The sequence below is a fragment of the Anolis carolinensis genome, unplaced genomic scaffold (genome assembly GCF_035594765.1).
Source record: "Anolis carolinensis isolate JA03-04 unplaced genomic scaffold, rAnoCar3.1.pri scaffold_9, whole genome shotgun sequence".
Taxonomy (NCBI): domain Eukaryota; kingdom Metazoa; phylum Chordata; class Lepidosauria; order Squamata; family Dactyloidae; genus Anolis; species Anolis carolinensis.
The window spans coordinates 11,861,119-11,875,649 of NW_026943820.1; the positions used below are offsets into that span (position 1 = coordinate 11,861,119).

Genomic DNA, 14,531 nt, shown 5'->3' on the forward strand with positions numbered 1-14,531 from the left:
CTGCCATAGATGTGGGAGAAATGTCAGGAGAGAATGCTTCTGGAACATGGCCGTACAGCCCTGAAAACTCACAGCAACCCAGAGAGAGATTTCATTGTCATCCAGTGGGTTTCCATAGCTGAACAAGGATTTGAACCCTGTACACACACACAGCTTTGAAGAGTGATTTTTTTAGTTATAGCATGGACAAATGAACCTTTTGATAAATGAAGTTCCATCATTTACATTTCAAGTTACTGCAGTACTTCCTCTCCCTCTCTCTTTCTTAAAATTGGGCAGAAAAGTAAAGCATGACAGCCATTTTTTGGTGATTTTTTTTTTAAAAAAATGTATGTAGTAATTACATGTTTATATTGCTGATACTAGTTCCGTGTGCCAGTGTGTGCATATGTATATACACACAGAGAGACGCACAAATGTATGCCTGCCCTCTCGCCAGCACTGATGAGAAACAGATGTGGCGATGAATCAGCCCTTTGTAGATCCGTTCTGTGATTCTTTTTTTGTTGTTTTCCTTCTGCCTAGATTCATCTGGAGGACAGCAAACCAACGGGACAGGCTTACGGGTCCTTTGCTCACTGCAACGTTTTGGTCTGAAGTGCCAGAAAAAGTCGATGCTGTCTATGAAGCCCCTCAGGAGGAGAAGACGGTCTTCTTTTCAGGTAAGGAGTAGAAGAAAGAAATGCTTAGTTTAGCATTTCTGTTTGGCCCCCTTTTTCTTAGGGACAACAAGGCTGACCATGTAGTTAGGAAATATGCTAGAATAGTGGTTCTCAACCTGTGTGTCCCCAGGTATTTTGGCCTACAACTCCCAGAAATCCCAGCTGTTAGAATTTCTGGGAGTTGAAGGCCAAAACATCTGGGAACCCACAGGTTGAGAACCACTGCTCTAGGTGTTTTGGACTTCATCTCCCACTGGACATTGGGTGAAGGACAGGGTATGCCATGTCATGGACACTTGGACATAACTCCTTAAAACAGTGGTTCTCAACCTGGGGTCTCCAGATGTTTTTGGCCTACAACTCCCAGAAATCCCAGCCAGTTTATCAGCTGTTAGGATTTCTGGGAGTTGAAGACCAAAACATCTGGGGACCCACAAGTTGAGAACCACTGTGCTAGAAGAAAGGCCTTCTTAAATTTCCAATCCAAAACACCATACCTCAGCCATCTAACTTATTTGTTCTTCCTCCTTAATAGCTTTTGTAAGCCACCACAAGTCCCTTCGGAGAGATGGGGTGGGGTATAAATAAAGTTTATTATTATTATTATTATTATTATTATTATTATTATTATTATTTGATACACAGAAAGATTAGAACACAGCAAATAAGACTACTATGCTGGCTTTTGTATTAGATCACGTGTTGGACGCTTCCCAAGTGTCTAGGACCGGCATGGGCAAACTAAGGCCCCACTGTCGTGCCTTAGGCTAGCTTCACCTTGCTATATACACCAAACTGTACACAGGTTGAAGTCTTTTCAGTTTATTAGAAAATAGAAGATAAAAAGTTCTTTAAAAGCAAAAGCAAAGTTCCAAAAGACCATTGCAAAATACAGTCTTAGAGAATAATTCCAGAAATCACAAAGAATAAACAAAGTCCTAATAGAGCATGACAAAGTTCTAAGAACATGAACACATAGGCTGCAAGATAATCCAGGAAAAACGAGAGCTTGCTTCTTGGTAGAATGAACGTTGCTTTGACAAAGGTTTGTCTCCAAATACATTGCTTTAATACCCTTTGCAAAGCATGAAAGCATTTCTCTGGCCTCTAACCTTCCTCTTGTTTGCGATTCTCACACTCCTCCGAACCCTGAATTCCAAACGGTCAGCTCGATCTAAAGATTTCGTCTCATCAAAGTCAGCCTGCTCATTAGTTTGCTATGGTTATTATCAGACTGAGAACTGTCCTCCTTTTCCAAGTCAATTTGCACCTGGCTAGTTTCAGTATCATCAACATCATTCCTTGCTGTGGGAAAATGAACTTGTTCCTCATCTTCTACAACAGGGACATTTTGAATCTGATTTTGAACCTGAATCCCATCATCCTCATCAGAGTCAATCTGAGGTTCCAGCTGAGTCACAACACCCCCTGGGCACTTACCTCAGGCCCTTCTCATTTTCCCTGTCGTCTCAGCATAAGGGCGCAGTGGCCTAAAGATGTGAAACTTGATCCCTCATATATTAAATAGCTTATTCAATGTTTGATTAAAATACCTAGTGGATCTGCTTTTCACTGCCAACAAGGCCACTAAGCCTACCATTGAGAACACCATCTTAAGGCTGAAGGATTCTGGGAAATGTAGTCCAAACTATTTTTGTTGTGTACAGTTGTAGCCCAACAACAACCAAATGGGACTTTTGGAAGCAGTGATCCAAATTGGGAAGAGTAGAGTTGGAAATGATGCTGGCCAACACACATTTTTGTGCCTCAAATTTTAGACCCGTTTCTGAGTATTTTTGACCTGCCGATTCCAAAATTGACATCAGTTTTCCCCCATGAGCTCTTGTTTTTGAGATACAGAAGATACGTCATCTACCAGTTGCTGTCTACTTACCCATAGGTAAAGGTAAAGATTTTTCCCTGACATTAAGTCCAGTCGTGTCCGACTCTGTGGGCTGGTGCTCATCTCCATTTCTAAGCCGAAGAGCTGGCGTTGTCTGTAGACACCTCCAAGGTCATGTGGCCAGCATGACTGCTTACCCATAGAAAATCATTATAACCCTATCTAAGAAACTAGAAAGAGCTGGTGCAGCCTTTCCAATGCAATTTCCTGAATCAGCAAACCAAAGAACCCCAGGAACAGGATGAAAAACTAAGACACCAAGAATTGGGGTGGGCTTTGTTATATATAGTTTTTTTGCCAAAGTCCAACATTATTGTATTGTCTTCCAAATGTCTATCACAACAACTACACTGATTAGAAGGGGGATGAAAGCAGAAGGGGATTAAAATAAATTAATTGCCTGTTGACTGTTTATGTCCATGTATCTACATATGTATTTGTTGCGGCTACATCGACTAGGTTTCCGGCGGTTTGAAAAGTCGAGCCAGCAAAATCTAAACAAATGTCTGCAACATGGCCAAAGGCATGATAAAACTGAGTGGAACAGGTTGGCAAAATGCTGATGGAGAATTTCTTTCAAAAGAAAGGAAAGGTCCAATAATGAACTCCACATGTCCGAACGCTAGCTGGGTTTGGATTACACAGTAAACTGGATGTAGCCAAAACACCTCATTTGTCTATGTCCAAGCATTACATCTACCATCGCCCTGGGGGACTGTAAGGAGAAGAAGAGATTCAATACTGTTTGCTAAAGAAATTCAATTAGTTCGCTATAAGGGAGGGAAAAGAACAAACCATCCAAATTGGCAGGTCAATAAGCAAACCCGACTGTTCTCGATATTATCAAACTAAAACACCCACGGCTTCAATCCCAAGGGTCAAACCGCCAACACATTTTTAAAAAGCAAAATATATAACAGAGTAATCTACACTGTGCACATATTGTATTTTTTTCTTCCTCCCACCTGGCTGTATACCAGGAATGCATATCTTCATTTAATGAAGCCAACACACATCCAAAAATGCTGGGTTGTTTCTACATTATACAATTGTAGCAGTTTGGTTACACTTTAACTACCAGAGCGCCCCCTTGTGGAACTCTGGGATTTGTAGGTTTTTTAGAGTCTTCGAATTCTCTAGAACACTTCCCTGAAAAGATGATGGTATGAGCAGAAAAACACCTCTGCCTCCAGACCATGAGATCCCAACATCCTGTGATTGTCTTGATGAAAATTTATTTTCCATTTAGCCGAACCGTGATGAAATTTGAAACTCTCAGATTGAAATAATCCTTTCTCCCAGCCCATTTTCCATTAACATCACTTGTAAAGGAGATAATTAGAACTTGATGTCTTATTTTTCTAGGAAACGAATACTGGATTTACTCCGCCAGCACTTTGGAAAGAGGTTATCCGAAACGGCTTACCAGTCTGGGGCTACCTCCTGATGTGCAGCATGTCAATGCGGCTTTTAACTGGAGCAAGAACAAGAAGACCTACATTTTTGCTGGGGACAAATTTTGGAGGTGAGACTTAATTGCTTCTCGGTAGGGAACCAGGGGATGAAGTGGTATCACGCTAGCACTTGGTTAAGTTTCGGATTTCAAAGCCAAAAATCCCTTTGTAGGAGAGCACAGTTAAATCACTACTAGCTGTGCCCGGCCACGTGTTGCTGTGGTGAAGTATGGTGGTATGGGAAATAAAGTATTGAGGAATTGGTGGTAGTTAAGGTAAAGGGTAAAGTTTTTCCCCTGACATTAAGTCCAGTCATGACTGACTCTGACTCGCATCTTGAGTCTAGACTACCATATAATCCAGTTGAAATCAGATAATTTCTAATTCCAATATTTTATATTATATTAATTGGATAAAAACAATCATTCCTCTCCCTCTAATTAGGACTTCATTTTTCTTTTCTTTTTGTTGTATGAACGTAGAGGCATGGATGAGGGGTTGTGCTGCCAAGTTTAGTGTTTCTGGGGATGTGTAGTTTTGTTGTTTTGTCCTAGGCCTTGGGGCTCATCTCTATTTCTAAGCCAAAGAGCCAGCATTGTCCATAGACACCTCCAAGGTCATGTGGCCACTGGCATGACTGCATGGAGCACCGTTACCCTCCCGCCGGAGCGGTACCTATTGATCTACTCACATTTGCATGTTTTCGAACTTCTGTGTTGGTAGAAGCTGGGGCTAACAGTGGGGGCTCCCTGCGCTTCCCCAACGCGAACCTGCAACCTTTCGGTCCGCAAGTTCAGCAGCTCAGCGCTTTAACATGCTGTGCCATTAGGGGATATTGTCTCCTAAAGCTTGTTAATATACATTATTTCTGTTTGTTTGGGGGTTTTTTTGTCTGTTGGAGGCAAGTATGAATGCTGCAATTAGCCAGAATGATTAGCATGTAATGGCCTTGCAGCTTTAAAGCCTGGCTGATTCCTGCCTGGATAAATCCTTTGTTGGGATGTGTTAGATGGCCCTGTTTGTTTCTTGTGTGCAATTCACCTGTTTTCAGAGTGTTTGCCTCCCCCCCCCTCCGGGGGGGACAATGTCCGATTGTCCCTCACCGATTAGTTTTTGGATGCTTGAGATGGGGAAAGCTTTCCCCTTTTTTTCCTCAGCCACGTCGTCTTCCCCAGTGTGAGGCAAGCCATCTGCCATGGACGTTGGGCTGCTCATATGCTGCTGAAATACCCGTATGTCGAAAGAGTTGGGGGCAGGGGCCAGTCCCACGCATGCACATATAGCTGTTTTTGGATTTTGGGATTTTGAGGGACATGGACTTCGAATTGTGTTTTGGTTTTGTCGTCTAAACACAGCGGGGAGGACCATGTGTTTTGTTTCCAAGTTTCGTGGTTCTGGGTTTTGTAGTTTCGCTGTTTTTATTAAGGTAGAAATGGACAGAACAGATTTTTATATATAGATATCACAACTGCAGGGTTTAGACTACTGCAAAGCTTTATACATAGGACTGCCTTTGAAGATTACTGAAAATTTTGGTTGTTTCGAAATACAGCTGCAAGATTGCTAACCTGAGCTATCAAGTGGATATATTTTGGAAACAATGGGAGCATCTATCTGTAAAATTAAAGCAGTTTGACACCACTTTAACTGCCATGGCTCAATGCTATGAGATCATGGGAGTGGTAGTTGTATAAGGTCTTTAACCTTCTCAGCCAAAGAGTGTGGGTGCTTCACCAAGCCACAATTCCCAGTATTCCACAGCACTTAGTCATGGCAGTTTATTTTTTTATTATTATTATTTACAACATTTATACTGGGTTGTTGTATGTCTTTCGGGCTGTATGGCCATGTTCCAGAAGCATTCTCTCCTGACGTTTCGCCCACATCTATGGCAGGCATCCTCAGAGGTTGTGAGGTATGGAGAAAAACTAAGCAAAGAGGTTAATATATATCTGTGGAAAGTCTAGGGTGAGAGAGGTCAGTGTGAATGTTGTGTAGTTAATCACTTTAATTAGCATTGAAAAGCCTATCTGCTGTCTTCTTCCTGCCTCTGGGGCATCCTTTGTTTAAGTCGTTAACTGCCCTTGGTTGATTCATGTCTGGAAATCCTCTGTTTTCAGAGTATTGCTTTTTATTTACTGTTCTGATTTTTGAGTTTTTTAATACTGGTAGCCAGATTTTGTTCATGTTCATGGTTTCTTCCTTTCTGTTGAAGTTGTCCACATGCTTGTGGATTTCAATGGCTTCTCTGTGTAGTCTGACATGATAGTTGTTAGAATGGTCCAGCATTTTTGTGTTCTCAAATAGTATTCTGTGTCCAGGCTGGTTCATCAAATGCTCTGCTATGGCTGATTTCTCTGGTTGAATTAGTCTGCAGTGCCTTTCATGTTCTTTGACTCTTGTTTGGGCGCTGCGTTTGGTGGTCCCTATGTAGACTTGTCCACAGCTGCATGGTATCCGGTAGACTCCTGCAGAAGAGAGAGGATCCCTCTTGTCCTTCGCTGACCGTAGCATTTGTTGGATTTTCTTCGTGGGTCTGTAGATAGTTTGTAGGTTGTGCTTCTTCATCAGCTTCCCTATGCGGTCAGTAGTTCCCTTGATGTATGGTAAGAACACCTTTCCTCTGGGTGGATCTTTGTCTTGACTCATTTATACTCTGTCCTTCTCACCCGAGGGGACTCAGAGCAACTTACAAAAATTAGCAAGATTTAATGCCGAAAGAATACAATCATAAAAGCAAAACAATACATATAGATCTGTTAGTAACATTGTTAAAATACATTATAAAAACCTTAAAAACATATATATAATTAATTCCATTCGTCCAAGAGCTGGCGTTGTGCGTAGACACCTCCAAGATCATGTGGCTGGCATGACTGCATGGAGAGACGTTATCTTCCAACTGGAGTGGTACCTATTGATCTACTCATATTTGCATATTTTCAAACTGCTAGGTTGGCAGAAGCTGGGGCTAACAACGGGAGCTCACCCCACTCACTGGATTCGAACCTCCGACCTTTTGGTCAGCAAGTTCAGTAGCTCAACGGTTTAATCCGTTGTGCCACTGGGGGCTCCACAAAAAGGTTATTTATAAGAAAACGTGTTTTTGCAGGTACAATGAAGTAAAGAAGAAAATGGATCCCGGCTTCCCTAAATTAATTGCAGATGCTTGGAATGGGGTTCCAGACAACCTAGACGCTGTGCTGGATGTGAGCGGCAGTGGTAAGTAGTCAATGGATTCCCAAATCCCAATGGTTTCTTCTTCAACCCTTCGCAAAATCACTCCCTGTTATCATTTTGAGAAGGAATGCAGAAGAAAATCTATCCATACTGGGGAAGAGGAGGAATTGGGAAAATACAGGGGAAATCTTGATTCATTTTTCCAGGTGTAGACATGCCCTGAGAGAGTGAGTTACTGTATATACTCGAGTATAAGCCTAGTTTTTCAGCCCTCATTTTAAGACTGAAAAAGCCCCCCTCAGCTTATACTCGGGTGGGGGTCCTGGTTGGCTTATATTTAAGTCAGCTTATACTCGAAAATATATGGTACATTTATTATTTTTCTCTATTATTATTGGTATTGTTACATTTATTATTTTTCTCTATTATTGTTGCTACTATTACATTTATTTTACTCTATTTTTATTATTATTACAGTACAGTAGAGTCTCACTTATCCAACATAAACGGGCCGGCAGAATGTTGGATAAGCGAATATGTTGGATAATAAGTAGGGATTAAGGAAAAGCCTATTACACATCAAATTAGTTTATGATTTTACAAATAAAGCACCAAAACATCATGTTTAACTACAAATTTGACAGAAAAAGTAGTTCAATACGCAGTAATGCTATGTAGTAATTACTGTATTGACTAATTTAGCACAAAAAAATCATGATGTATTGAAAACATTGACTACAAAAATGCGTTGGATAATCCAGAACGTTGGATAAGCGAGTGTTGGATAAGTGAGACTCTACTGTATTAATACATTTATTATTTCACTCTGATCTTATTATTATTATTATTGCATTTATTCTTTTACTCTATTTATTATTACATGTATTATTTTCCTGTATTTATATTATTATTATTATTATTATTATTATTATTATTATTATTATTATTATTATTATTATTATTATTACTATTATTATTATTGCATGTATTATTTTACTCTATTATTATTAAAAGGATACATAAGCACATTTACATTGAAGATGATGAGAATAATGATTTGATCAGAGTTGGACAGTCTTATCTTAAATTTGAGCTTTATGTAAATATTCAAAAACATTTAACCTACTGATGCCTCAAATAATGTAATTTTATTGGTATCTATTTTTATTTCTGAAATTTACCACCCTCGGCTTATACTGGAGTCAATGTTTTCCCAGTTTTGTTGTGGTAAAATTAGGTGCCTCGGCTTATATTCGGGTCGGCTTATACTCGAGTATATACGGTACTTCATATAAACATATTTTTTCTTCTTCCTGAACAGGTCACAGCTACTTCTTCAAAGACTGGTACTATCTCAAACTGGAAGATCAGAGCCTAAAGATAGTCAAAGTGGGCAACGTGAAATCCGACTGGCTGGGTTGCTGAGCTGTGTGGCCTCGTAATATCCAAAACCCACCTACCCTCCCCACCCAAAAAACAACCCCATTTATACTTTTTTATTTGTAAAAGTCCTATGTCATATTTGCAATTAGAGATAGATCTGTATGCTGATTCAAAGACCAGTCTGGAACTGGAACCATATGACTAAGTACCACTATTGGACACCATTCTTTTGCTCGCTCATTTGACCAAGCACATTTCTTTAGGAATACATTCCATCACAATCATGAATTCTGATTTTTTTATTTTTTTTGTGATGTGTGTGTGTCAGGAGTGACTTGAGAAACTGCAAATCACTTCTGGTGATAAGGAGCCGTGGTGGCACAATGGGTTAAACTCTTGTGCCAGCTGGACTGCTGACCTGAAGGTTGGGTTGCTGACCTGAAGGTTGCCGGTTCAAATCCATGAGACGGGGTGAGCTCCTGTCTGTCAGCTGTAGCTTGTAGGGATGTGAGAGAAGCCTCCCAGCAAGGTGGTAACACATCCGGGAGTCCTCTGGGCAACGTCTATGTAGACAGCCAATTCTCTCACACCAGAAGCAACTTGCAGTATGTTCTCAAGTCACTTCTGAGACAAATTTTAAAAAGAGTTCTGATTCAAACAAGGTGCAATTCACTTTCTCTATTTTCTTCTTCTCCCTCTCAGTGAACACAACTTTGTCCTGGGTTTCAATTGAGTCATTGGGGGCATTTACACTGTTGAGTTAATGCAGTTTGACACCACTTTAACTGCCATGGCCCAATACAATGGAATCCACAAAAGTTAAAGGCACAAATGTGGGGGACCGATTGTAGTTAAAATGAAAATAGTAATCTGTTTCATGCACTTTGTTCACTACCACAACTTAATTTGTCGGTTCTGTGTTGTATCTGAGCAATTTGTTCTGTTTCTTTCCTTTGCTCTTTCTTTCTCTGTCATTTTTCTTTAGGAAGCTTTGGGCAATGCAAAGTTTTCACTGTACAACCTGATGGAACATTTGTCTTCACACAAAGGATTCTTTTTGTAAAAAAGGGAAAATAAAACAACTTATGTGAAATGTCAGTGGTATAAATAAAGAATAAAAATTCCTCTCGGATCTTGTCCACTTTTGGATTCTTTCAACGATCGGCAGTTTAGAAGCATCCCATTAATATGTTTTGCTCTTTTCTGATAGATAGAGGCCCTTTGTTAGATCAGGAGCCCATGTCAAACATTTTATCATGTCAGAAGCAACTTGAGAACATACTGCAAGTTGCTCCTGGTGTGAGATAATTGGCCGTCTACAGAGACGTTGCCCAGGGGACGTCTGGATATGTTACCATCCTGCTGGGAGGCTTCTCTCATGTCCCTGCAAGCTTGAACTGACAGATGGGAGCTCACACCATCTCGCAGATTTGAACTGTCAACCTTCAAGTTAGCAGTTCAGCCTGCATAAGAGTTTAAGCCAGGCATGGGCCCAAAACTAAGGCCCTGTCCTCTTGGCATAAAGCTGCCTCGGCCCACCACATCCTTATGCAGAAAGGATGGGGTGGGAAGGCACTCAGCAGCTGAGAACTCTCTGGAGTGCTCTCAGCCACCACGTGTCTTGCCCTCCTCCCGGCACAAGGACAGTGTGAGCAGCCCTGTCCTTATACTGGGCGGACGGTTTGTGAATAGCACGCAGTGGTTGAGAGCCCTCCAGGATGCTCTCGGATATCGCCTGTCTCACTCTCCTCCCAGCAGAATGCCAAGAGGACAGTATAAATATTGAGGTAGGAGTACTGGGGGGATGATTGGGGCAGTCGCAAACATTTGTTTTCCTCCTGGCATAAGGACGGTGTGAGTAGCCCTGTCCTTACACTGGGAGGACAGCTTGTGAATAGCACACTGAGGTTGAGAGCCCTCCAGGGTGCTCTCGGATGTCACCTGCCTCACTCTCCTCCCGTGTCCTGTTTTGTCTTTCAAGAACAGCCTTAAAACACTGTGGTAAGTAAATGAAAACTGCTTTACTTCAACAAAACATAAAATACAGCACACTCAATGGAATAATGCAAAAGGAAGCAGGGAAGTCTTAGGGCAAACACAGTTCTTAGTCTCTGATAAACTCCCAAATCAAATAGCAAACTTACTTCAGACAAAGAAACAGCAGTAAATCCAGATGCAGACTCAAAGCAGGAACACGGGGAGCAAAGGCATTAGGGTCAGTTTGTTACCAGCAAGAGCTGACTGCACCTGCTTTTGCTTTATAACCATGAGTCCCCTCACATCTGCTAGGGCAGTTCCTAATTACTCAGCTGCATTTCTGGCAGCTAATGTAGCTGAACGTCATCTCTGCTCTGTTTCCTTTCACCTCTCCTGAAACATGGTTACTTGCAAAATCTCCTCGTCAGATTCCAACTCACCCTCAGATTCATGAACACCTTCCTGCTCCCCTTCCTCTTCTGAAGAAGAGGAATCCTTAACATCCCAGCATAATGTCAAGAGGACAACCCAAATACTGAGGGAGGAATATTGGGGGGGAGGGGTTGGGGCAGTCACAAACATGTTTCATTTTTCTCCTGGCATAAGGTGAGCAGCCCTGTCCTTATACTGGGCAGACAGCTTGTGGATAGCACGCAGCAGTTGAGAGCCCTCCAGGGTGCTCTCGGATGTCGCCTGCCTCACCCTCCTCCTGACATAATGCCGGGAGGACAGCCCAAATATTGAGAGAGGAGTATTGGGAGGGGGGAGGATTGGGGCAGTCACAAACATGTTTCAATTTCCTCCCAGCATAAGGATGGGGTGAACAGTCCCGTCCTTATGCCAGGAGGACAACCTGAGAATGACCTGCCCCCTCCAGGCCCTCCCTCTCCTGGGTCCATCCCAGAATATGCCTAGCTACTCTCTTTCCCAACCCAGCCCTCCCAGCTGGGCCCACAATGTGGCACCAAGTGAAAGAAGTTTGCCCATGCCTGGTTTAACCCATTGCACCACTGAAGCTCCTATGTCAAAGATGTCATTACTATATACTAGTGTTGAGCATTCGTGTGGAATTGCTGTTTGTTTTGTGTAGTTTCATTCGTGTCATCTCATTTTCGTCTTCGCGTCCTGCTAATAATAATGGGATGCCTATACAACACGAATTTTCGTCTGGCTAACGAAAAACATGAAAATTTTCGTGCCATTGGCTGCAATGGGAGGGCTTCTGAGGCTCCCCCCCCCCCCCAACTGGGTTTTTGGGCTAGAGGGTGACAAGCGCCACACAAGGAGGGCATTTCAACCCCTTTTAGCCCACCAACTTTTTAAACATTTGGATCTTCCCCAGAGTACTGTTGTTGTTGTTGTTGTTGTTGTTGTTGTTGTTGTTAACATCCATTGGCATGCATCAGCTGTCATGGGGAAGCACTCATCTCTCAGACTCAGCTCAGGGTACCAGAGTAACTATCGTTATTTATATTAATATTATTATTAATACCCATTGGTACACATCAGCTATAATGGGAAAGCAGCCCTCTGTCAGTACATGCTTATTGTCACAGGGCTCAAATGAAAGGAAAACAAAAGCAAGCATGATGACTGTGCAGCTTTCATTATTGTGTCATCTATAATTTCATACGAAAATGTCATCATTCGTTTTGTGTAGACGAAGGGTTGTAACGAAATGATAGCACCAAAGAAACAAAGAAAACATTTTCACGCACATCTCTACTATATACCTTTTAATGAGTGTGTCTGCACTCTGAACTTCATGTAGTTTGATGCCACGTTCACTGTCATGGCTCAATGCTATGGAACCCTGGGATTTGTAGTTTGGCGAGGCACCAGCAGAAGGTTTCAAATCTTCTAAAACTCCCAGGAGTCCATAGCATTAAGTCATTAATATTCAACATTGTATCGAATTGTGTTAATTCTACTGTGTAGATGTACCATCTTAATGCCAATCAATGTAAAGGAGGCATCAGTTGAAGAACAAGGAAAGATGAAGCAAAATAAAGTTTTGTTCCACTCACAAAGACCAGCAGGCAAATAAAATGGTACACAACTTCCAGGAATTCTCTATCAGCTCCCTTCTTTAGAGGGAAAGCAAGGGATTTTGTTCCAGACAATGACTAACTTCTTTGGCTAGGAAGGCTCTGTCACCGGAGCCAAAATAAACCCCAGCTTTTAAAGGAGAATTCATGTTAATGCCTATTCGCATGGAATTTGGCATTGCATCAACATTCTTGTTGAGGTCGGCCCCTCTTACGGGCAGATATTTTGATTGCTTTCAGTGGGTGTTTCTTTGGATGGGATGTCACCAAACAGATTGCGAAGACAGGTAAAAGCTGTTGAAGACATCTTCTAAAGGCTAGAGATGGACAAATCTCCATAAGTCTTTTTTTAAATCAATATTATACAGGACTGATAAGGCATCTTTCTAGAGTCTGCAAGCAGGAAGACAGTGCTTAACGGATCCCCGTAAATGAACAAACAGCACCATCTTCAGGGCAGATAAAAACCCTCCACTTTGATTTTCTGGATAGTGTTTATTGACACATTACTTGTCAGAATTGAGTCCCCGGTGAGGCAGCAAACAGCTGAGTTGCTGAACTTGCTGACTGAAAAGTCGGCAGTTTGAATCTGGGGAGCGGGGTGAGCTCCTGCTGTTAGCCCCAGCTTCTGTCAACCTAGTAGTTTGAAAACATGCAAATGTGGGTAGATCAATAGGTACTGCTCCGGCAGGAAGGGCACCAGGATGAGCACCAACCCCCAGAGTCAGACACGACTAGACTTAATGTTGGGGAAAAAACCTTTACCTTTACCTTAATTGTCAGAATAGGCTTTTTCTTGGGTTGTGGTTCGCTCAAGAATAGTAAACAATGAAGAAATTGCCCTATTGGGACCTTTCATTCAGCAGAATTGATGCCAACATCCTCCCCGATCTTTGCACTTTCCAATTTTCTCTGGGTTGAGTTTGTCAGCGTAGTTGTCAAAAATGGATTTTCCCAGCAGCCATATATTATTGTGAGATGCCGTGATGCAAAACATTTTGGTATGCATGATTTCCAACTGGGCAAGCTTGGCAAAATTATTTCTCCGAGTGAAGGAGGTACGACAAAGAAGGCCCTGGTACTGATGGACACAACTCAAGGAGTTGGCTGAAATTCTTCCTCATCCTTTCTGATCCCAGATTATTAAGAAGAAGGTTTGCTTCAGGCTACTTACATAGCATGATCCTATCCCCACTTTTTGATTTAATTGTTTGCTGTTTCCACGGCTGAGCAGGGATTCGAGTCCTGGTTTCCTAGTGTTCTACTCCAACACTCCAACCACTATACCATTGATTGTTGACTCAGTTTGCAACAAGGTGAAAAAAGAGAGTGCAAGGAGGAGAGAGAAACTGAGAGAGCATCTACACCAGTGGTTCTCAACCTGTGGGCCATGTCCCAGCTAGAGCTGACAGACAGGAGCTCATCCCATCTCACGGTTTCGGACCGCCAGCCTTCAGGTCAGCAAACCAAACTTCAGAGCAACAATTCAGCCGGCACAAGGGAGCTTGCTGGTTGCAATATTCATGCTTGCTTTAAATAGACAAGGGTTTTTTTTCTCCCACTCTGGTCATTCTACAGATATACAGTAGAGTCTCACTTATCCAACATCTGCTTATCCAACGTTCTGGATTACCCAACGCAGCCTGCCTCCCACTCAGATCCACAGCTGTTTCTCTACGCAGCAAGGACTGAACTTTTTACAGATTTAATTTCCGACAAAGTTGTTACTATAAGTTCATTTTATGCAGTTCTATCTTTATTTGTAGTTAATTTGTTAACCAATGTTTTTGTAGTCAATGTTTTCAATACACTGAGATGTTTTGGTGCTAAATTTGTCAGAGTAATGTGCACAGCATAGCAGCAGATGAATGACTTCAGTAGAGCGCAGAACGAAGGAACGTCAGAGACGATGTTAAAAGTATTT

General features: G+C 41.9%; 1 protein-coding gene across 1 annotated transcript in view; it reads left to right on the plus strand.

Annotated features, from left to right (window-relative positions):
- The window catches only part of mmp2 (matrix metallopeptidase 2), a 44,247-nt gene extending 34,533 nt beyond the window's left edge, over positions 1-9,714 (plus strand). The window contains exons 10-13 of the mRNA XM_003222922.4: positions 526-662; positions 3,931-4,090; positions 7,132-7,241; positions 8,521-9,714. Coding sequence (XP_003222970.1) covers positions 526-662; positions 3,931-4,090; positions 7,132-7,241; positions 8,521-8,624 — 511 coding nt within the window. The 3' untranslated portion in view covers positions 8,625-9,714. The remainder of the gene's footprint in view (positions 1-525; positions 663-3,930; positions 4,091-7,131; positions 7,242-8,520) is intronic.
- The last annotated feature ends 4,817 nt before the right edge of the window (positions 9,715-14,531 follow it).